The sequence below is a fragment of the Eulemur rufifrons genome, chromosome 3 (genome assembly GCF_041146395.1).
Source record: "Eulemur rufifrons isolate Redbay chromosome 3, OSU_ERuf_1, whole genome shotgun sequence".
Classification (NCBI taxonomy): Eukaryota; Metazoa; Chordata; class Mammalia; order Primates; family Lemuridae; genus Eulemur; species Eulemur rufifrons.
Window position 1 is genome coordinate 2029043 of NC_090985.1, and position 24274 is coordinate 2053316.

At 47.1% G+C, this 24274-nt stretch overlaps 1 protein-coding gene across 2 annotated transcripts in view; it reads left to right on the top strand.

Annotated features, from left to right (window-relative positions):
* The first annotated feature begins 9022 nt into the window (after window positions 1-9022).
* IL16 (interleukin 16) overlaps window positions 9023-24274 on the top strand; it is a 62533-nt gene continuing 47281 nt past the window's right edge. For both annotated transcript variants that reach the window (XM_069466541.1, XM_069466542.1), the window contains exon 1: window positions 9023-9429. In XM_069466541.1, coding sequence (XP_069322642.1) covers window positions 9118-9429 — 312 coding nt within the window. In that variant the 5' untranslated portion in view covers window positions 9023-9117. The remainder of the gene's footprint in view (window positions 9430-24274) is intronic.

Below are 24274 nucleotides of genomic sequence, written 5' to 3' on the forward strand. Positions count from 1 at the left end.
ACAAATACTTCTAAATGGAACAAGTTTATCAATGTTTAGGGACTACACGATTGGAAACTCAAAATTAGCTACCGAACAGTTATTAGAATTCATTACAGCTCTATAAGGTTGCCAGTTGTGAAATAAACGTGCAAGAGTCAAAACTTCTGTATATATAAGTATAATAACCCATCAGAAGTTATATTTTACAAATAATTCGATTCAAAATAGGAACAAAAATGTTCATAGATAAGTGTAATTAGAGATATTTGGGGCCTATATAAGGAAGAGTATAAGATTTGATTGAAGGTTTGAAAAGAAAATTTGAACAAATATAAAAACAAAACAGCAATTTAAATAAAGTTCCTGGATGGGAAGACTTTCTCCCCAAATTTGTCTGTAAAGGCAGGGTAATCTCAACCAAAAAATGGCAACCAGGTATTTTAGAATCTGAGAAAATTATTTCAGAACTACTAGCTGACAAAAATTAGACATAAATTTCTATTTTGTTCCCCCAACTAGAAAATCTTTATTTTTCTGATCGTAACTGTGATACACAATTGTTGTAAAAACTAAATCAAGTGTAGGAAATTAGGTATTAATAAAAGGAAAGGCCCCTTGTAAATCCCCAGCACCTTGCTGTACCTTCCAAAAATTGTTAATAGTTTGGTTTTATTTACAAAAGTAAATTTTTTGTAAATAAAACTAGTCTCTGCAGCTATTTTGTGGTGTTTCTCAGCTTCGCGCTGGATTGCAGGCCTCATCCCACATCCGCTTATGAAGATCTGTTTCATTCCTGTGATTGGCTGCATACTATTCCATCGTATGAATGCACATAACATGTTTAACAAACTCAGTTATGTACATTTAGTTTGTCTCTACTCTTTTACTATTTTCTGAGCAAACTGATTTTTTTTAAGTCCATGCTATGTGCGAGGCAATACGCTAAACACTTCTCTGAATTATTTTCTCTAGTCCTCACGGTGGCTGGCATTGTCATCTGTGTGTTACAGGCGACTGACTAAGCCATGAAGGTGGTAGATGCTCTGCTCATGCTGCACAGATGGTAGGTGGCAGATGTGGCTTCCGACCAGGGTCAGCCCTAGCGTCTAAGCCGGGGGTGGTGTGCCTGCCCTCTTGCCTGTCCCTCCCGACTGTGAACGGTGCCGCGTGGACACCCTGTGTGCAGGGTCGTGCAGTGGACTATTCGTGTCGTTCTCCAGGGACACTGATCGAGCGTCTCCCCTCTGGGAAGCCCTGCGCTGGGCACTGGGACTTCACAAGGAAAGTGCCTTAGCCAGTCTCTGCAGAGCAATGACGGGTGGATGTCCTTTATTGATCTAGGTCCTTCTTGAGATCAATTACGTGTGCAGCCTGTACCATCTTGGAGGCAACGCGCGCTGAGGGGAACCCCTGTCCCGACTTGGCCTGCGTCCGGGGCCCTGGGCCTTACTGAGGCCGTCCCCGGCTCCAGCCACACCATTGGCCCACGCGAGGGGCTTCTCTTGAGGTCTGAAGGACTTTTCTACGCAGCATGAATTTCTTTCCTGATGCTTCTGACTTGTCTTCTACTCTGAAGTCAGCTCACTGAGGATCCTTGTCACTGTGATGTCAGTCGGTCACCTGGAGTCCTGCATTCTGTGACCCTAGATGGTTTGGTTTCCCTGGGAACATTCGTGTCACGCTGATGCAGGAAAAGTCAGGTGGAAGGTGTCTTTGAGATGCTCACTGGCCACTTGTTCATTGAACATGCGAAAGCCCTCACTGGTGCCAAGCCCCAGCAAAGCTTTGGGGACAAAAAATTGTTGAGGTACATACAGTCTTTCCTCCCCAGGAGGTAACAGTATAGCAAAAGAAAGATGACAGGTGTAAAACTAACTTCAACACAAGCTACTCGCTCTACCAGTTGGGAAACTGAGGCAGGGGCAGTGTGCCATGTCTTTCTAGTCCTGTGTACAACGTGTACAGACATACGCAGACCAGTCCCAGCCACTCTCTTAGAAGGAAAAGAAACCATTCATTTCTTCCCTTCATTTCTTATCACTGAGTCATTCCTCAGTTCAAGACAAAAATTACCCCCGGGCTGGAGTGACCACACTTTAAAGATTGCCTTTGATAGAGACACTGTTGGAGAATTCAGAAATTCAAAACACATTTTATTGACTAGTTCCCGTTTCTCCATATGGTTATTTACCCTCTCGAAGTTCTCCAGTGAGCCGCGTGCATTTCATCCAGATGGGAACGCTGTGGCTTTTCTCCGGAGGTCAGCTCTGCCCGTCACAGTAACAGCCACCAACAGCTTCCCAGCAAGTGCTTGCTCAGTGAAAACAGGGAAAAGGAAGGGAGGAGGGAAGGGAGAGAGGGAGGGAGGAGGGAAGGGAGAGAGGGAGGGAGGAGGGAAGGGAAGAAGGAAGGAAGGGAGGGAAGGAAGGGAGGGACAGACTGACCCTGCTCCCAGCACAGATTCTTGAAGTTTCCAAGGTCCTTTAAAGAGGAAGCATTATCCATTTCTTTGCAATTCAGCTTTGTCCTTCTGGGCCTGCATTTTCTATATAGGTGACAGCTCTGCCACAGTCAAAACATACACTGAGTAACTGCGACCATGAGTCAGTCCTTGCCCCCCAGCAGGCACGAGGTCCTTGCGTGTGCTGCGGTGGGGACCCCCCTTCCAGCTCTGGGACTCTGTGGAAGACTTTCGTAAGGAGCAAACACCACCGCAGTTTCGGGGCGGGAGCCTCCAGGGAGTCAGAGAGCAGCTTTCTGGGGCAAAGCGGATCCTCTGAAGTTTTTCTGTTGGGAAGTGAAAGCGGCTGGCCCTGTTAGCTTAGCCACGGTGGAAAACTTCGCTGTGCTCCCCCGGAAGCCTTTGGAGAAGACCCGCAAAGCTGTCTTGTGGGGGATCCACCCTGGGCAGAGAAAATCTGGGAAGAGTTTGGCAGGCTGCCGCGGAGCCCGGGGAGAAATAAGGGAAAGCTCATTAGTTCCGGCCTTTCGAAGGCAGCTGGACGGCGGGTCGGGCACGGGCTCGCCCCCAGCTCTGCTGACATTTGGTTCCGTTAGGGAGCAAGAGCTGGTTCCAATGTCCTGAGCTCAATTACCGAGGCTAAGCCGAACCACGCGATCCCAGCGCCGTGTTTTCAATTATTCTCTCTGGTCTCTGTGGTGCCAGGCCGGGGAAGGCCGTCTCCCACGCAAGTCCAGCTCGGTTCCCCACCGTGGCCCTTTTGCCACGGTTCTCTTCCCTGTTCGCATCTTCCATAACGACAGGGCTCAATGTGAAGACCGTCTTTGCTCTCAGCCAAAGGGTTAACGCCTCGGCCCGGTGCACGGCCAACGCCCCTCCCACGGCCCCTGCCATGCCACGTGAGGGCCCAGGCCACGGAGGGGCAGCTCCCTCGAGAAAAGCTTGTTTATCAGACACTCCAGCAAATGGCCCGCTGGGATCAGCACGGTTTCCACCAAGGAATTTGGTTCCTGCACGCAGCCAACCTCTCCACCCCCGAGTGAGGCACACTGCCTTGCACCTAGTCCCAACGGTCCTCAAATGTTGTTTTTAATTTTTACTTTTGTCCTGGAAAATGCCCAGAGAGTGGCCTTGCCATTGCTGGTTGGGAAAGGATGTGGTGGAGAAAGGGAATTGAGTTTGCCTTCCGGGAACCCATGCAGACCGTGGCAGTACTTGATGGGACAAGAATGCAAGAGGCTGTCACACCAGAGCCTGGCACTGAGGTGGGGCAGAGTCCAGGCCTTGACTGGGGACGACTGGCTTCTGTCCTAGACTTGGGGTGGGATAAACGACAGTTTCAAAGGCCCTCTTGGCCCTTGGGAGTCACTGTTTTCCATACTTTATGCCAGTGCAGCAGAGAGAAGAACCATTACTTCAGGTGGATTTTTTTTTTTTTTTAAAGCAAGAGGTGTCTATTGGTTGGCATAACTGCATAGACATGGGTGGCTTCAGGCACGGCTGGATCTAGATGCTCATATGATAACATTTGGATTCATTTCTTCTCACATTTTCTCTCTGTCCTCCTTCCTTTCTCTCTTCTTTCTCTCCACCTCTCTCCCACCTTTGCGAGTTCTGCACCGTCTGTGTTGGCTTCCCTTCCAGGCAGCCCTCTCTGCAGGGTGGCCCTCAGCAACCCCTAACTTATATCCTCCCTCTTGACTACCAGCAAAGGTACACAAAGATGTTTTTTACTTGTAATTTAACTGATGCTTACTTTATTTTGCCGCATATAATAGTTTAATTAAACAGCAGACAAGAGCTTCAACGGGATCACTCTTTCTTTCTACCCTGCAATGTTTAGGTCTTTTTTTGTTTTTTGTTTTTTTAACTTTTAATAGAATTAGGGGGTACAGGTTGAATTCCATTACATGTACATATTGTGTAGTGATGCAGTCTGGGCTTTTATACCTGTCACCCAAAAAGTGCACCTTGTAGTTCACAGGTAATTTCCCATCCCTCACCTCCTCTCACCCTCCCTGATTTTCAGTTTTCATTGTTGGTTGTATCACTCTGTTTGTACTTCTATAGCCAGAGTTTAGCTCCCACTTATAAGTGAGAACATGTGGCCTTTATTTTTCTGTTCCTGAGTTACTTCACTTAGGATAATGGCCTCCAGTCCCATCCAAGTTGCTACAAAAGACATTATTTCATTATTTCTTATGGCTGAGTAGTACTCCATGGTATATGTGTATGTATGCATGTGTGTACACACACGCGCACACACACGCACACACACTCCCATTTTATTTATCCACTCATCAGTTGATGGACACTTAGGTTCATTCGTTATCTTTGCTATTGTGAATTGTGCTGTGACAAACATAGAAGTGCAGGTATGTTTTTGATATGATGATTTCTTTCCCTTTGGGTAGATAGTGGGATTGCAGGATCGAATGGTAGATCTACTTTTAGTTCTTTGAGAAATTTCCATACTCATCACCGTAAAGGTTATACTAATTTACATTCTCACTAACAGTGTTCCCTTTTCACTGCATTTGTGCAACATCTATTTATTTATTTTTACTTTTTTTGTTTTCATAGAGACAAGGGTCTCATTATCTTGCCCAGGCTGGTCTTGAACTCCTGACCTCTAGTGATCCTCCTATCTTGGCCTTCTGAAGTGCTCAGATTACAGGTGTAAGCCACCGTACCTGGCCTGTTTTTTGACTTTTTATTAATGGCCATTCTAGCTGGAGTGAGATGGTATCTCATTATGGCTTTAATTTGCATTTGTCTGATGATTAGTGATATTGAGCATTTTTTCATATGTTTTTTTGGTCATTTGTATATTTTCTTTTGAAAAATCCCTGTTCATGTTATTTACCCACGTTTTAATGGGGTTGTTTGTTTTTTTTTCTTGCTGAGTTGTTTGAGTTCCTAGCAGATTCTGGGTATTAGTCTTTTGTTGGATACATTGTTTGAGAATATTTTCTCCCATTCTGTAGGTGGACTACTGACTGTTTTGCTGTGCAGAAGCTGTTTAGTTTAATTAAGTCCCATGAGTCTGTTTTTGTTTTTGTTGCATTTGCTTTTGGGGTCTTAGTCATAAATTCTTTGCCTAGGCCCATGACCAGAAGAGTTTTCCCTAGGTTTTCTTCTAGGATTTTTATGGTTTCCAGTCTTACATTTAAATCTTTAATCCATATTGAGTTAATTTTTGTATATGGTGAGAGATAGGGATCCAGTTTCATTCTTCTGCATCTATCCAATTTTCCCAGCAGCATTTACTGAATAGTGTACCTTTTCCCCAGTGTATATTATTGTCTGCTTTGTTGAAGATCAATTGGTTGTAGGCAGATGGTTTTATTTCTGGGTTCTCTATTCTGTTCCATTGATCTATGTGTCTACTTTTGTGTCACTACCATGCTGTTTTGGTTACTACAGCCTCGTAGTATAATTTACAGTTGGGTAATGTGATACCTCTGGATTTGTTCTTTTTGCTTAGGATTATTTTGGCTATTTGGGCTCCCATATGAATTTTATAATTGTTTTTTCTTTTTGTTTTGAGACAGGTTCTCACCCTGCTGCCCAGGCTAGAGTGCAGTGGTGTCATCAGAGCTCACTGCAATCTCAAACTCCTGGGCTCAAGCAGCCCTGCTGTCTCAGCCTCCTGAGTACATGGGACTATAGGTACATACCACTCTGCCCAGCTAACTTTTAAATTTTTTTGTAGAGTCAAGGTCTCACCATGACCCAGGCTGCTCTTGAACTCCTGGTCTCGAGTAATCTTCCCACCTTGGCCTCCCAAAGTGCTGGGATTGTAGGTGTGAGCCTCTGTGCCTGGCCTGTTTTTTTGTAATTCTGTGAAAAATGACCTTGGTATTTTTGGTTCTATTTGGACATTGGTAGGAATCACATCGAATCTGCAGATTGCTTTGGACAATATAGTCATTTTCACAATATTGATTCCCAGAAAGATTTTAACATAATACTGATGATCTTTAAAATTTTCAAATGCCTAATCGACCAGTGTTAGCTGTGACCAACACACGCACACACACACACACACACGCACACACACACACTTCCTGCCCCATGAGTCCATCCCAAGTGAACTACAGGAAATCATGATCAAAATGGGAAGAGGTTTGGATACATTAATATTTGTCGTGATGCTGGTGTTGAGAGTCACTAGTTCTGGGGAGTTCAGTTGGCAGGATGCAAAGACACTCCCATGTTGGGGCATGGTGGCAGAGCGAGAGCTGTCACAGATCATATTTGAAAGGTGACGTCCTGAAGAAAAGATAATAATGAGAAAAAAACACCTACTCTAAAAGCTTGAACTCTATGTATTCTTCAGCCAGTAGATTTAAGCATTGATATCTTGGTTAACAAATCCTCTCCAAACAAAGCAGGTTTTAACCAAGCAGACCATACCCTCTGGACTTTGGGGCACGTAAAAGGCAGAGCTGATAAAACAGGGTTTCCGTGGTTTGGGGGAAAGGAAGTGGACTCCGGCTGAGGCTCACAGAGGAGGTCAGCATGAACAGAGGTGCAGAGTGTAGGACATTTGCTCTCGAAGGTGTGAAAGGGATAGAAGAAAGGCAGGTGACAAGGGGAGGACACGGAGTCAACGCATGGTTTCTGGAATACAGAAAAGGTTGAGTGTTTTTACGTGCTGAGGATAAAGATCTAGAACACAGGAAGAGATCGAGGTTCAAGGTGAGAGGCGATAATCACTGGCAGTGTAGAGCCAGGCTAAAGGGTGCAGGCTCTAGAGTCAGACTGCATGGTTTGATTGCTTTCACTGAATCCTAGTTGTGTGATCTTGAGAAAGTCACTCAACCTCTCTGTGCCTCACACATCCCTTCTGTAAAACAAGGGTGTTATTTTGGAGCCGACATTAGAGTTTAGGAGAACCAAATGGTAAAGCAATTAGAAAAATGCCTGGCACACCACAGTTAAATTTTGAAATAGACATTGTTAAGAATGTGTGATCAAGCTAGTTATGTAACAGTATCTCTATCTTGGCTAGAGCTGGAGACCCAGTTGGTGGCCACAAATGTTTCATGGCACCAATCTGTTCAGGAGCGAGAGTGTCTCCTTCAGGGCTCAGAGACCTGCATTCAAGTGTGGAACTCTGCAGAGGGTTTGATGCATCTGTGGTTGGGGTTTTACTATCATTTGAGGTGGAAGGACAGAGAATATAGAACTTTGGGATGCTGCATGAGGATGCCTGAGGAAATGGATGAATAATGCGTTAATTTATACTAAGCATCAAGCATAGAGCCTGATATATATCTATATCTATATCTATATATATATGGTAGTCTTTCAGAGGTTGATTCATTTTAGTTCATTGCTGTTTGTTGCTGTAGATGGTGAATACATTGATAAAATTAAAGGGCTAATACAGAAAATGATAAATTTGAGCAAGTTCAGTTTTAAAAAATAATGTTCTTTTAAGCAGACATTCTTTTTTGGAAGGATATGTGGAAGAGTTTCAATGCAATAAAATTTTGGAAGGTCTCTGCTTTTCCTTACTCAATGTTGGATGTGCGCGAACAGCAGTACCAACGGGCCAAGGGCGTCCCAGAATTTGTTGTTCTGGCAACAGGCCTCGTTCTGTGGCTTGGGCCTGAGTCAGAGCTTCTTTGGATGCAGCGCCAGGGCCCCTTCGCCACCTGCCTCATGGAAACGGAATCGTGGGAGGCGCTTCCTGGTACAGCCGAGCTGGGCTGACGGTGATGCTGGTGGCCTGATCGGGGGCCAGCGCTTGGCCCCCAGGCTGCGAGAGTTGGATCCAGTGAGGACAGGCTGCAGAGCAGGAGCCTCTAGGACGGGCTATGATTCTGGCCAGGGGTGACCTCGGGCTGCGGGAAGGGCACACGTTTGCCAAGAGCCTGCTACAAGCTCAGCCCTTTGGTGGGCACTGGCCAAGTTCACCTTCTATGTCCACATCAACTCTGGCAGGTTGGTGTTAGCAAGACCCCCAACCTTCCTAGTCCTGGGCTCTTCACCTACGAACGGAGACGTAGACATCAGTGGTCTTCGGACTGAGCGCCATGGTGCTGGCGTTTCTCTGGAGATGCTACAGGAGTTGCCAAGGAGGGTACAAGGGGGCGAGGCAGGAGAGCTTAGTCTCCTTTTCCCCTCTGGTCTGCTCTACGGGCTGGAGTTCCCTGCAAACTTTGGTTGGAAGAGTGGCCTCCAAGTTCAAAGAGCTCACCGAGCACTGGTCTCTCTGACCCTTAACCTCCCTCCTGTGCCCGATGACTGGCTCTTCCGCCAGCACCTCGGGTTTGTCTCTCCCCGGCTGCACTTGGGGTTCCCTGTCTGCAGAATGAGAGTGTGGACGGGTGAAGCTCTGGGACTGGGTCTGCATGAGCCTGGGAACGGGCTGCGTGTCGCCCGCTTGGGTCACCGAGCCCCACTTGGTTGGCAAACTGGAGGGGCTGTGACCCCGAAAGACGGTCTGTCCGTCCGTCCTGCTTCCCGGGCGCCGGGCACCGAGGCCTGGTCCGGGACTCACGTCCAGCTCCGCTGTCCGCAGCGAGTCACTTGGCTTCTCCCGTTTCCTCTTTCTTCCAGGGGCTCATGAAGTGGCAGCTAAGCCCGCTCCCGTCGCCACCCGCCAGCCACGGGCCCGGGATCCGGACAGGAGGAAGGGCAGCTTCACTTCCTCGCTGCGGATGGAGCCGCGCAGCCGCTCTGGGAAGAGCAGAAGGTCCGCGAAGTTCCGGTCCATCTCTCGGTCCCTGATCCTCTGTCACGCCAAGACCAGCGACGACGGCTCCAGCCCCGACGAGAAATGCCCTGACCCCTTTGAGACCTGCCTGGCCCAGGGCAAGGAGGGACTGTCCCACTCGCCCGTGCAGCTGGCGGACACGTCGGAGGCCGGGCCCGGAGGCATCCCCGACCTCGCGCTGGCGGCCGAGGCCGCTCGGGTGCAGGCGGCTGGGAGCGACCGAGGCAAGCCGGGCAGGCGGCTGTTCTTCGCGAAGGTACGCCCGGGGCGGGCTGGGGGCGCCCGCGGTTCGGTTCGTGGCTGGTGCTGTGAATTCGCGTCCGAACCGTTTAGTCACAGGGCTGTCATTCTGAGCCACAGGGCTGTCATTCTGAGCCACAGGGCTGTCATTCTGAGCAAGAGCAAGGGAGCAGCGGAGCAGGGCCCGCTGGAACCGTGATGGCGAGCGCGGTGGCGAAGCAGGCTCGACTGACACTAGTGCTTGGGAGACTCGGGGAGACGCTGTGTCGGTCTAAGGTAAACTGAACCGCGATCCCTGATGGAAAATGCCAGAAGCAGTAGTCAGCGTACGGGGAAGTTCTCGTCTCCAGCCAGGCGCCGTGGGGCGAAGCCCAGGCAGGTCGAGTGACGCCGTCTCGCAGACTTGCAGGGCCGGGGGCGCCGCGTGCGGGGTTGGCAGGGCCAGGGGCGCCGCGTGCGGGGTTGGCGGGGCCAGGGGCGCCGTGTGCGGGGTTGGCGGGGCCAGGAGCGCCGCGTGCGGGGTTGGGCCCGAGCGCTCCCTGCGAGCGTATCCGGGCGTCCTCGGCCAGGGCCGCCACAGGTGTGGGCGCTGAAGGCGGCAGGTGGAGCCACACGTGGGGAGGGCGACTGAGTAGTGTTTGCGGACCTGCGGAAATTCGGAAGGTTTTCTCTCTGTTACAGCGTATTTCATTCTTTTGTCTTCATAGTGAGCGGAGGTTGCAGGAGTCATGAAACCCGGGCTGACGAAAGGGTTTTGCTCTCTCACCGTCCCCTGTCCAGAGTCAGTGGCGCTGAACCTTGGGGTCAGTCCTGCTCACTCGGTGACGGCCCAGCCTTGAGGCTTTGCTCCCCTGCCCACTGCCCAGCCGCGAGCCGCGAACGGGGAAGGCGCTTCAGTACCTTTGGAAGGGGTCTCGCACCTCTGCGCAACGCGCCTCTTTCAGCAGGAAAATCGCCACTTAACGCTTACATAATAAACAGCGTCATGTGACTTGGTGTAACGTGTTAGTGGGCGGGGCCCCTGTTGGGAGCCCCAGTAATCTCCAGACACAAACAGCGTTCCTGAGGGCCCACCCAGGCCAGGCGGCTCTGTCACCCATGATGTGACTTGTATTGATACGTCCTGAGCTCACCTGAGAGGATGGAAGGAGAAGCCAGCCGCCTGATGGGTGTGGGGCAGGCCGGCCAGGCTCCCAGTGGGCCGGGAGTAATGTGAGAAATATACGCCCACCAACCGAGAGCCAACTCTATTAATGACAATATGAATTGATCTGGATTACGGCTCAGACAAATGAAATTCAAAAATTATTTCATGACTCCAGCAGATAATTTTCTCCTAGAACGGATTATTCACATGCTTCTATTTAACTGCACAGGCATTTCCTGAGCACCTATTATGTGCCAGGCACGGTGGGGATCCAGTCCCTGCCCTCAAAGAACTTACTTAGAGTAAAAAATATACTCCAAGAGGGGTGTAGGGGGCTGTAGGAGGCTGAAAGGAGGAAGGGAACCCCTATCTGATGTGGTATCATCCCTTCCCTCCTTCCTTCCTTCCATCCTTCCCTCCTTCCTTCCTTCCATCCTTCCCTCCTTCCTTCCGCCCGAGAAGCACCATCTGTGCCAGGCGTGGGGAGTGAGCAGACCGACTCTGCCCCTGCCCTCACACACCCGGTGTTCTGGTTGGGGGATACGGGTGTGAACAGCTCGATGTGTGATACAGTGTTAAATAGCAAAGGGCTATGAGGAATGTTAAGCAGGACTGGGGGAGGGAGAGGGATGGGGTTACCGCCCTTTTTGCAAAGGTGATCATGAAGGCTTCTCTAAAGACCTGACGTTTGAGCAGAGACCAGAATGAGTGGGGCAATGAGTCATGTGACCAGCGGGGGAAAGGCGTTCCAGGCAGAGGGAACAGCACATGCCAAGACGTGAAAAAAAGAGTGTGCTTGGGGGCAGCAAGGAGACCAGCGCACCAGGGAAGCGAGGACGGGGAGGCAGCGGGAGACAAAGCCGAGGCGGTAGCCAGGGGCCGGAGCAAGACCGAGGCAAGGTCTTGGAATTTTATTCTAAGCAGGATGGGAAGCCATGGAGGATTGTGAGCAGGAGAGCGACGTGATCGGCCTGCGTTCTAGAAGGAGCACTCTGACCGCCGAGTGGAGAACGACTTGTGGGCACCAGTGGGGGGATATGGCAATAACCTGGCCAGACGAGACGCAGCTTGGACTGGGGTGGCGGCGGCAGAGGGCTGAGAGTGGCCGGGGCAGGGCATCATTTCCTAGGCAGAGCCGGCAGGTTTGCTGCTGAAGGGATGCAGAGCGTGAGAGGGGGCGACTTCACCTGCCAGGCTTGGGGGGAAGGAAGGTACCGCCGTGTCCTGATACAGGAAGAGGTAGGGGATGGAGGAACGAGCAGGAAAAAGGTGAGTCGTCCCCTCAGGGCACAGGATTGTACTAAGCAGGGGCGGGTGGGAGAGAGTTCCGGACGGAGGGAGGTGCACAAGCAAAGAGATGGAGGGGAGGAAGCTGGGGTGTTCACGTGGGGCCAGCGGGCACAGGCGTGTCTGGAGCATGTCCGTCCCTGCCCGAGTACGGGGGGGTGGGGGGGTCTGGGAGGGGTATGGACATACTTCACCTTATCTCTTTGCGATTCACACGTGCAACCCTACCTTGGCTTAAAAAATGTTTTCGCTGTTCTTATCTGTTTGCCCCCAAAACCCTATGAGGAAGGTATTATAATAATATATAATTTGATATCATATACTAGGAAAATAATAGCAGCACTGTTATTTCTGGGGGTGCAGTAGTTGGGCTGTGGGCTCGTTCATCTGACTGTGGGAGGGTCTGACTTCCTCACCTACGAGCTGTGTGACGGTGGACAATTCACTTTACCTCCCTGGGCCTCTGTTTTCTCGCCTGTGAAATGGAGAGCGTTCATCATGTGTGTACCTCTTACGGGTTTCACGAGGATAAAGTTATAGGTGTTTCTATGAGAAAATCCACCAAAAACAGAGCAATGCACATGGCAATTGCCTGATGATACTATCATCGTGATTTCTACTTGAGTGGAGGGACACCGATTCCGGGTCTTTAAGTGGTTAGTGACAACAGCAACACCCACAGCGTCCCCACCGTGTGTCAGACGGCGTCAAGAGTTGGAACTTGGATGATGCTCGGAAGCTCACGGTGGAGACCGGGACAAACCGGATCGTTCTTATTTCCGATGCGCTCAGGGTGGGACACGGGTTTGTCAGGGTCGTCGCGGTGTGCCGAGGGGTGGGAGGTGGCTGCTGGAAGCGGGATGTTCCAGGAAAGAAGTGGGCGGTGGGCAGAGGTGGGAACAGGCGGCGGCACGTGCCAGGGCGCGGGGCTGGGGAGACCGTGGGGGCGGAGGGAGGGGTGGCAAGCGCAGTGAGTCGGGTTTGAGGAAGGGTGAACTGGGACGGCAGACGGGGGTATTTTCTAGCTCAGAACCCAAGATCTTTTTGTTCCTTTTCAAGGAGCACAGGTGACCCTTAAAGATCCGTGAGTGAGTTCTAGCAAGTGAGGGTTTTGGTTGTCTGAGCTGTCCCGTCAGAAAGGTCAGAAGTGACAGCTGGTCCCCACAGCCCTTGCCGGAGGCGCCTCCGAGTCCTCAAAAACACACACACACCCACTTCTCCATTCCCACAGGGACACTCCGGTCCCTGCCCTGGGCCACCTCCCCGCCCCCGCCGGCCTCCCTACGCCAGAGCGGCCCTGCACCCAGGCGTGACTCAGTTGGCCCAGACAGCCTTCTCAGCCTCCAGCAGTGCCATGGTTACGCCGATTTCAAAACAACATCTGGAATGAGGCCCTGTGACATCAGCCTCTCCTCTAGAAACGCCTAATATGAAAATTAAAGAAGAGGAAGTTATATAAACAGTCAGCTTAAAAAAAAAGCCTAATTATTATAGATAGGTTGTATTTGGCACAGCCAGGACTGAGCACATTTCTGCCCCAGGGTGTGCGGAGCCGGCACGAGGCGCAGAACCGGATCGTGCACTGTGCCTCTCGGAGACCGGGCTCTTGTTCCGGGGCTCCTGGACCCTGGGGGTGGATGACAGTGGATCTAAATGGAAGACTGTTAAAAGCCAGGCTTCCTAAACTAAAAAGCAAAGACAAATTCAATTTGTCAGACCTAGAACTTTGAGAGGAGGAAACAGGGACTCAGAGGCTACTCCAGCCGCACTGTCTTTTTCCACTGGGAGGAGTATTTTTAAATGCCCCGTAAGTAGGATGTTGAGGCCAACGGGAAGGAAGCCCAGTCGGATGGAACTGAGGCTCACCCAAGCTGCCTCTTCCCCCTTTCCTCTCTTTCTTCCTCATTCCTTCTGTTTCTTCAAACATCAGCAAGCACCTGTTAGGAGCTGTCATCTGGGGACAAACAAATTTGACACCATAGCCCCAGGGAACTTGTGGTCTACAGCAGGGGACAGGTGTATGCATAATCCATCCTGTCCCTTGTGCCCTCCCCCAACCTGAATGGCTTTGCTTGTTCACCTTCTTTAAGGAAAGGTCTCTGCAGAGGGTGGGTGGGAGGGGAGTTAATATCTTATAAACAGATTTCTAGTTTACCTTTCATTTCCTTGGAACGTGCGGTGATAATGGGATTTATGCCCGTCATTGCGGAACTCCCTAGAGGCTTCCGGCTAAATTGCTAGAGAATCTAGGCAATCTCAGAAACAGCAAATGAGCTTGGGTCACGGTGCGGTCCCTCCTGCCCACCCCTCCGGAAGGTCAGGACACAGGGACGCGGGACGAGGTAGCGCTTCCCTGGAGAGTCAGCAGGGCTGTGCGGCGGGAGAGGGAGGCCAGAATGCAGAGGGGACAGTGGAGGCCGGGGAGATGGCAAGGTGGCAGGAGCCAGAGGGGGACACTCCTGCACCCCCCAAGCCAAGCCTGGCCCCGGATTTACAAAGGATCCTTTTTAAAGAAACCATTGTCTATCCCAACGTCATAAAGATATTTTTTCATGTTTCTTCTAGAAGGTTTTCTCTAAAAAAAAAAATAGCATCTACAAAAAACTACAACCATCATACTTGTTATCTTTCCCATTAGGATTTTTGATTCGTATGAAATCAATTTTTGTGTATGTTGTGAGTCAGGGGCTAACTTTTCTCCTATGTGGATGGCCAGTGGACTGGTCGACTCAGCACCAGTGTTTGAAAAGCCCGTCCTGGCCCCGCTGCACTGCGGTGTCGTCTCTTTCGTGAGTCAAGGATCTGGATTAACAGATTTTTTCCTACTCCATTTCATCTTTGATTAGCTTGTTAGGTATAATTTTTCACTATTACTTTAGTCATTAAAATGTCCAACATGCATTCTTAATATTAGTCTCATAAAAATTAGTAGTTTTCACCAGTTCCCAGACAAGGCTAAGACCTTAGAACACACAATTTCACTTACACCTTCCCATTTTTTTTTATATTCTTGTCATGCATTTTAATTCTGCATATATTTAAAACTCCAGGACATACCATTATAGTAATTCGCACGCCTCCCCTTTCTGCTGTTCTTCCCTCCTGCCTGCCTTTGCGTTTCTGGCTGAGGTCACGTCCCTTCTGCCTGCCGCAGGCCTGCCCCTCGCATGGGGGGACCCGGGGCTAAAGTCCAAGTGAGATCCACAGGTCAAATATCTAAAAAGTTAGAAATAGAGGCAGAAATACGTTAGAAATACATGTTCTACCCTCGTACCTTGACATATACACCTTCCTAAGAACTTGGACGGCCAAGTTCAACTGAGTTCTTGGACTCCGCAGAGTCCCACGCTGGACGGTGGCGCAGGGAGAGTCACTGTCCAGCTCCTGGGCACCAGCCCGGCCATGGCCCCTTTCCCTCACCAAGCCAGCACTGCCCCTGCTCCTCACCACAGAGGGCCTCATGCACACCTGTGGACACCTGCAATCCTCTAGTCACTGTCCCCATGCCTAGCACACGGTCACCCTGACCCCCCTTCAGCCTCGAGCTGTGCACACCAGCGCTGTGATCCTTCCTGCTGGTGTAGACCCGGGGAGGGAGGGAGTTGGGGGCGCAAGCTCTCCTGGTGGAATCTGATGCCCCCACCTACATTTGTCTCTGTTTCTCTCCAGCTGAAAATTAGCAGGTCACCACAAAGACCTGAAGCCCTACGTTTACTCACCCTGGAGCTGGTCCTCTTGTTATGTCGCTGTGGGACACAGATGTGGTGAGACTGGGAACTGGCACATAGTAGCGGTGCTATAAATATTTGCGGAAAGAGTGGTTGCATAAGTGGGTGTAATGAGACCACCCTTAAGGCAGAAAGTCCACTGACAAGGCTCAGACTTGCACTTGCATTCTGAGCCAGCACGTGGCTTTCCACTGGGCGTTGCTTTGGGCACTCCCACCGGCTGGGACCTGGGGTCGTGGGGTACAGCATCTGGGGAGAGGACAGTGGCAGATGAGACCCAACATGTGGGAGATCCCCCCTCCAGAGCTGCCCTCCTAAAAGGATATACGATGGCTTCCACCCGCATGAGAATGGCCTCCATAGCGTGGAAAATCCTTCTTTTCTTTAAAAATTCAAAATATTTGTTAGGCAAAGTCACCATCACGTAGCGTGACTCAGGCTGTGATGAAGTCAGATCCACTGTCTGACTCTCTGGCCTGCTCTCCCTGGAGCGGACACGTTCCCGTACTGTGCTGCCTCTGAGCCGCGCGGCCTGTGGCTTGGAGGCCCCGGCTTCCCTGGCGAGTGGGAAACCCGATCCCCTGGCCGCCCGCCTCTTCCCGCCACAGAGGAGCAGCTTGGGACGCTGAGAGCAGTCACTGGGCCGCAAGGGCCGGGCCCCAGGACTCCCACGGAGCCGGCTGCACCCCCTTGTGCGAGGGAGGGTGTGGAGGGAGGCAAGGGTGGTGCGTGTGCCGGAAGTGGGGAGGGACGGCCCACAGGTGTGATTAACGTTCATTTGCTGACTGTGTCCTTGACGCCACACGCCTTCTCATTGCTGTTTCCATTGCTGGAGACGTTCGGAGCCATGTTCCTGGAAGCTAGAAAACAAGTTGGTCTTCTGAATCTCATTGCTTCTGGCCGGACATCATTTGGTTAGCGAAGAGGAGTTTCGTGGGAAGGAGGAGAACAAAGGGGATTGGGAGGAACGAGCAAACCGTCTCCCTCTCTAATCTGTTTCCCAACGTGGCCCTTCACTGCACATTGCAACCCACTTGCACGGGTTCTCCCGGTTCTTCCCGCACAGCCCACCGCTGCCACCTCCAGACCTTTCCCTGCTTGCTGCCTTCGCCTGCAGACCTTCCTCACTCCCTCTTTATGAGCCCCAATGTTAGCCATCCTCGTGGGCTCAGCGTCAGTGGAACATCTGCCACAGGGCTGTTCCTGATGCTCCCCTTGCCCTGCACCCTTGGTTTCCACCTTTCCGACTTGAAACGACAATCAGAAAATGACACATTTCTGCCTGAGAATGGGAACTAGCTGCAGGTAGAAAGAATTTGCTGTATTAATTAGTACTTCTACCGCCAGTTTAGAAGGATGTCTGCAAAAGTGTTTAAGGCTGAGAGACAGTCCAGCCATCACATGGATGTATCATAGTTTGTTATTTACTATTAACATAATAGCTTTTTTAAATCTGTTCACTTTCAATCTACTTATGTCATTGTTTCATGTGAGTTTCTTGAACTTCTGAGTTTCTTGAGTTTCTGAAACTCAAATGACCCATATAGTTGGGTCATTTTACATTTTTATCTACTCTGCCAATCTCTGTATTTTAATTGGTATATTTAGACCATTTACATTTAAAATGATAATTGATATGTTAGGGCTTCAGTCTGTCCTTGTTCCCTCTATTTGATATTCCTCCATTTCTTTTCTCTTGTTCTCCTGTACCTGAACATTTTTTAGAGTTCCACTTTGATTTATTTATAATGCTTTTGAGTCTATCGCTTTTTATAGTTTTCATAGTGGTTGTTGTATATAGTACTATAAATACACACAACTTGTCACACAGCCTATTGGTACTGACATTTTACAACTTTGAGTAAAGTGTAGAAATCTTATTTATATTTAGGTCCCTTTACCCTCCTAATTTCTTAAATAATGTCATCTTAAATTATTTCCTCTGTATCCACTGAGCAGCACAGTAGGTGCCATTATCACTTTTGATGCAACCATAGAATATTATTAGAGAAACTCACAGGGGAAAATATTATACTATTATGCTTACTTTTATTTTTACCCATTCTGCTGTTCTTCTTTCCTTTCCAAAGATTCCAGACATTTTATCCTATTCTATTGGGAGAGTTTCCGTTAATCATTCTTTAAGGGTAGATCTGCTAGCAATACATTTTCTAAGTTTTTATTCATCTGAAAATATCTTCATTTTCTCTTTATTCCTCAAGGGCAGTTTCAACAGATACAGGATTTATGGGTGACATGAATTTTTCTGCACTTGAAAAATGTGCCCTTCCTTCTGACATTCGTGTTTTTAGATGTGAAATCTGCTGTTATTTGGATTAGTGTTTCTTTATAGATCACATGTCTTTGGCAAGGGTGTTGTTTTAAGAAGTTTTTTCTTTGTCATTAGCTTTCAGAAGTTAATTATGATTTATGTGGGTGTTGATTTCTTTGGGTTTATTATATTCAGGTCTATAACTTCTATTTCTTTCTTTTCAAAAACTTCTATTTCTTTGTTAATGTTTTCTAATTTTTCATTTGTTTCAAGAGAATTTGTAAATCATTGTTGAAGCATTTTTATGAGGGCTGCTCTAAAATACTTGCCAAATAATTCCAATATCTGATTTGTCTCAGTATTGCAACAGTTGCTTGTCTTTTATCATTTGAATTGTAGATTCCAAGTTCTTGACGTGGAAAGTGATTTTCAGTTGTATCTTGGACATTTTGATTATTACGTGAGGAGATTCTTAATCTGATTGAAATCTTCTGTTTGCGGAGGCAGCCCTCTGTTTAGGTTTAGCATGTGGCTCTGGCCCCTCTTACGGACATTTTTCATGATGACATTTTGGTTTCCAGGGTCCTTGCAACACTGTTCCGGTCTGCTTCATTCTCTGCCCACGTTCTCGCTCAGTCCCTGCAGTTAAGTCTCCCGCGGTGGAGACCTCTCCTGGGCTGCCTGGTACCCCTGGATGAGCATCTGCTGCTCAGAGTGGGCAGTGGGCAGAAGCTGCAGGGCCTGGGTCTCTTTGCCACTCAGTGGAGGACAGGAAAATGAAGCACTTGGCTGATGCCACCTCTGCAGGCGGACTGGCCCACCTGCTGGAGCCCTGGTGGTGGAGCGAGGCTGGGTCAGTGTGGGGCTGCCGCCGAGGCAGGCGTGTGAGAGCACACGCTGGTTCCCAGGTTGTGGTGCAGAGGCTGCGGCTCGTTTTCCGTTGTCTTTGCCTGTCGGCAGTCCTGGGTTGCAGGCCTCTGCAGCCCCTAGTCCTGGGTGCGTGGTAGGAAGAAAACCCAGGGAGCTCCCCACGTTGTTGTTCCTCAGATCCTGAGGTCCCTAGACAATTCTTTCAGAAGCCTTTTTGTTGTTGTTTTTTTCTCTTCCATAAAGAAGGATGTGGCTGAAAGCAGCCTTCTGGTGAACCATTTTCAGGGTATTTAGTTGCATTTAGCAGAGAGAAGGAAAGTGAGTCTGTGCCATCTTGTCCTGGAATTGAAAGTCTCAGGAATGCTTATTTTTGAACATGATATAAATGCAAAGGCACTGCGATTCCTCTTCAGTAAACTTGTTTCTATTACTCAGTATTATGTTGCAGAAATTCATTCATGTGATATCGTTTTGTAGTAGTTCATTGAACTTATACCTGGATGTCTGAATCTATAGCAAGATCAGGCAGTTTTCCTCAATTATACCCTCAAATAGGTTTTCCAGCCCTTGTGCATTTTCTTCTTCACCCTCAGGGATGCCTATGATTCCTGTATTTCACCATTTTACATAATCACATATTTCTTGTAGGCTTTGTTCATTCATCTTCATTCTCTGTTCTTTAGTTTTGACCGACTGGCATTCAAAAGAGTTGTCTTCAAGCTCTGAGCTTATTTCTCCTGCCTGGTCTAGTCTATTCTTAAAACTTTCCACTGTGGTTTGTATTTCCTTAAATGAAATTTTCATTTCCAGCAGTTCTATTTGTGTTTTTTTTTTTAAATATGTAGATCTCTTAAGCGAATTTTTCATTCATTCCCTGAATTTTTTTTTTTTTTGTTGAGACAGAGTCTCACTTTGTTGCCCAGGCTAGAGTGAGTGCCGTGGCGTCAGCTTAGCTCACAGCAACCTCAGACTCCTCGGCTTAAGCGATCCTCCTGCCTCAGCCTCCCGAGTAGCTGGGACTACAGGCATGCGCCACTATGCCCGGCTAATTTTTTCTATATAGATTTTTAGTTGTCCATATAATTTCTTTCTATTTTTAGTAGAGACGGGGTCTCGCTCTTGCTCAGGCTGGTCTCGAACTCCTGACCTCGAGCAATCCACCCGCCTCGGCGGTGGATTTAGAAACTTTAGAAACTAAATTTAGAAACTTTATATCTTCCTTATGATTTAAAGCAGTTATAGTTGTATGGTGACTGTATCTCTATTAATTCTTTTTGTTTAGATATAGTTTGTCTATAAAGTGGCACCAGCTTTATTTTAATCAACATTTGTCTGATGTATTTATATCTATCATCTACCCATCTTCTATCTAGTTTTTATTCTTTTGTTTTTAACTACATATATATACATATGCATTTTACTTTTTGAACTTTTTGTATTCTTTTGTATTCTTTTGTAATCCCAGAGTGCTAGGATTACAGGCGTGAGCCACCGCGCCCGGCCCATTCCCTGAATTGTTTTTCTGGTTTCTTTGAGTTGGTTTTCCATTTTCTCTTGTATTTCATTGAACTTACTTACAATCCATATTTGGAATTCTTGATCTGTCATTTCAATATTTTCATTTTGGTTGGTATCCATTGCTAGAGAGCTGGTGGTCCTTTTGGGGTGTCATTTCACTCTGATTTTTCATATTTCCAGAGTTCTTTTGCTGATTCCTTCTCATCTCGGGCAGCTGTCACTACTTATTTTTGGATTTTCTTTTGTTTAGATGGGGGCTGCCCCCCCCCCCCACTTCTGAAGGAGTGTCTGTAGCATATGTTGGGTAAGAGCCTTTGGCTTTGCTTCTGGGTGCTTTGTTGGCAATCTAGGTTCTGGTCAGATGCCTTGTTTATAGATACCCTTAGTGTGGTGGTTTTCTCAGCTGCTAGTTGTGTGTAGGCTGTAGCTGTGGTGAGCTGTGTGTGGGGACAGATTCCCTGTCTCTCTTTGTGAGGGAGGATGGAGGTCCTTGAAATCCTTTTTCTTCCCCAGCCCTGTGGTCTCCTTCATGGTGTGAACTATAGTGGCATACCTAGTTTTCCTGGTTAATATTTTAAGTGCCTTATAATTAATTGTGTTGTTGTCAGCAAGCATGGAGTGTGTCATTCCAGTTCTATGAAATCATTGAGAATTACTTACTTACCTAGTAAGTATACGGTTATTTCTGTAAGGTTTTGTTTATGTTTGAAGAGACTTTGTGTTCTCCTATTATCCTTTCTGATTTTTGTCTTCTCAATCTATCAGTTTCTTAAGGAGTCAGTTAAAAATCTCATGCTAGCTGGGTGCAGTAGCTTATAGCTGCAATCTCCACACCTTGGGAGGCTGAGGCAGGAGGATTGCTTGAGGCTAGGAGTTCAAGTCCAGCTTGGGCAACATAGTGAGACTCCCACTCTACAAAATATTAAAAAATTAGCAGGCACGGTGGTGGTACATGTTTGCAGTCCTAGCTATTTGAGAGGCTGAGGCGGGAGGATCACTTGAGCCCAGGAGTTCAAGTTTACAGTGAGCTAGGACTGCACCACTGCACTCCAGCCTCGGGGACAGAGCAAGACCCCATGTCTTAAAAAAGAAAAAAAACTCATGCTAAATTTTTCTTTTACTTATGTCAGCATTATGAGGCTATGTTATATGCCGCAAACAAATTTAAAAACTTTATATCTTCCTTATGATTTAAAGCAGTTATAGTTGTATGGTGACTGTATCTCTATTAATTCTTTTTGTTTAGATATAGTTTGTCTATAAAGTGGCACCAGCTTTATTTTAATCAACATTTGTCTGATGTATTTATATCTATCATCTACCCATCTTCTATCTAGTTTTTATTCTTTTGTTTTTAACTACATATATATACATATGCATTTTACTTTTTGAACTTTTTGTATTCTTAAATTTTAGATGTATACTTCTTACACGGTTTATGGTCGGACTTACATAGTAAATCCATCCCGATAATCTTTGCCTCTTAGATGGATCATTTAGATTCTTTTAAATTATTCACCTACACCCACATGTGTAAAATTATTTTATTTTTAATATTTATTCTACTCTTATTTTTTCTCTTTGTGTTTTTTTATTGATTATATCTTCTTATTCCCTTTCTCCTCCTCTATCGATTCTGTTTATAACTCCATTTCTCTTATTTTATGGCTACCTCAGAAAGTTTGACAGGCACATTCAGGTTTTCAAAGTATGAAATTTATTATTTCATACTTTTACTCTCCTCCTGAGCAATAGAAAAAGTATTGAATATTTTCACTCCGATAGTACCCTTTCCTGGCTCATATCCTATTGTTAGCAGGTAAATTAGCTTTATTTTTATTTAAAAACCACAAAGTATTATTATTATTATTTCAGATAGTCACTTATTGCTTAGATTTATCTGAATGTAAATATTAACTCTTTGATCACTCTCCATTGCCTCACAGGCCTTCAACTGGGGTCATGTGTCTTCTTCCTAAAAACATTCTTGAAATTTCTTTTAGTGACTGAATGTTGGTGGCAAACTCCCTCGGGGTCTTTTCCACCCTGAATGAAAAGGCTTTTACTGTAGCCATTCTTTAGAGATAGTTAACTGATGCACAATTCTGTGTTGATGGTTACATTGAATTATTTATTACACTGTTTGACAGATACAGTTGCTGTTGAGAAGTCACCTTTAAGTTTCATTGTTGTGCTTTTGAAAATAGTCTATCGTTTTTCTCTGGCTGCTGTTCTTAAGATCTTCTGTATGTTTGGTGTTCTGCAGTTTCACTAAGAACTGCCGAGGTCTGCATTTTTTAAAATTTATCTTATATGGGATTCGTTGGGTTTTATGAATTGATGTCTTTCATAAGGACTAAAAAATTCTCAGACGCTGTCACATGAAGTGTGCTTCTTCCTCATGATTTCTGTTCCCTCTTTCTGGAACTTTGATTAGATGCTAGGCTTTGTCACTTTATCTTACATGTTTCTTACTTTTTTTTTTTTTTTTTTTTGGTGAGACAGAGTCTCGCTCTGTTGCTCATGCTGGAATACAGCGGCATGATCACAGCTCACTGCAGCCTCTAACTCCCAGGCAGAAGCTATCCTCCTGCTTCAGCCTCCTGAGCAGCTAGGGCTACAGGCACACACCACTGGACCCGGCAATTTAAAAAATTTTTGTAGATACTAGGCCTTGCTATTGCCAAGGCTGGTCTCAAACTCCTGGCCTCAAGGGATCCTTCCAGCTCGGCCTCCCAAATGCCGGGATTACAGGTGTGAGCCACTGTACGATGTTTCTTAACCTGTCTTTCATATTTTCTTCTCTTTATGTTGCCATCTGAGTATTTTTTTCAGATATATATTCCAATTCTCTCATCCTCTCTTCAGTGATATCTAAAACACTCTTCATCCATCTATTTACTTTTGTTTTTTAAATTTCTTGGTTCTTTTTCAAGTCTGCTGGGAAACTTTTGTATTTTCTCTCTCCTTAAAGTTTTCAATCACCTATTTTTTCAGATTTTTTATTTTTATTTTTATTTTTTTAGTGGAGACAGGGTTTTGCTCTTGCTCGGTCTGGTCTCGGACTCCTGAGCTCAAGCGATCCTCCCTCCTCAGCCTCCCACAGTGCCAGGATTACAGGTATGAGCCACTGCGCCTGGCCTACTTCTATTTTTTTTTTTTAAAGCTATTTAATATATTTATTTTGTGTCCTGTGTCTGCTCACTCCACAGCTGGACGTCTTTGAAGGTCTGATTCTGGTGTGCGTTGCTCCTTGTGGTTCTCTCATGGTGCCCTGTTTCAGTGTGTGTTTTATGTTTGGTTTTGACTTTTTGTCCTAAGAGTTTATATGTCTTATAACTCTGTGGGATCTTTGTGACCTGAGTCAAAGCTGGTTTTCCCAGAGAAGGTTCACATTGATTTCTGCCAGGTGGTCGGGCACCACCACCCTAAAATCGTTTTAAACTAAATTCTGGTCTAGAGGTTTTTGCAAACATCCATGTGCTGTGGATTAGGGCTGCCAACTCTTGCGAGGGCCAGCTAGTAATTATCATTTCTTGGGGGGGTGGGGGGGAATTTTCCCTTTTCTATCCGGGGCCTTTTCCAGACTGATAGTTTTCCTGCATTTCCTGAGGAGTGGGATGGATTTATTTCCAGTTCACACTTAAAATGAACATAGAATCTTTTGAGGCTCCCTCTTCATGCAAGAGAAGTGTCTTATTAAACTCCTCATGTCAGGAAGGAACTGGAATTTCTAGTCTGCTTCCTACATCCCATAAGGCTATGAAAGACGAGGTTCAAATTCAGCCAGTTCATCAAATTATCTCAGAGCAACAGCTGGCTTCCGGGGGCTGCTTATTTCTCAGGAAAGTTGTGGTACAGCTTTTATGTACTATTTGGCCTCTGGGTATTCCTTACTCATTTGCTATTTCACAGATACATTTTCATCCCATCCAACACTTTTACTTGGTGGTGTGTTTTTTTTTTTTTTTTTTTTTTTTTTTTTTTTTTTGAGACAGGATCGTGCTCTATTGCCCAGGCTGGAGTTCAGTGGTGTGAT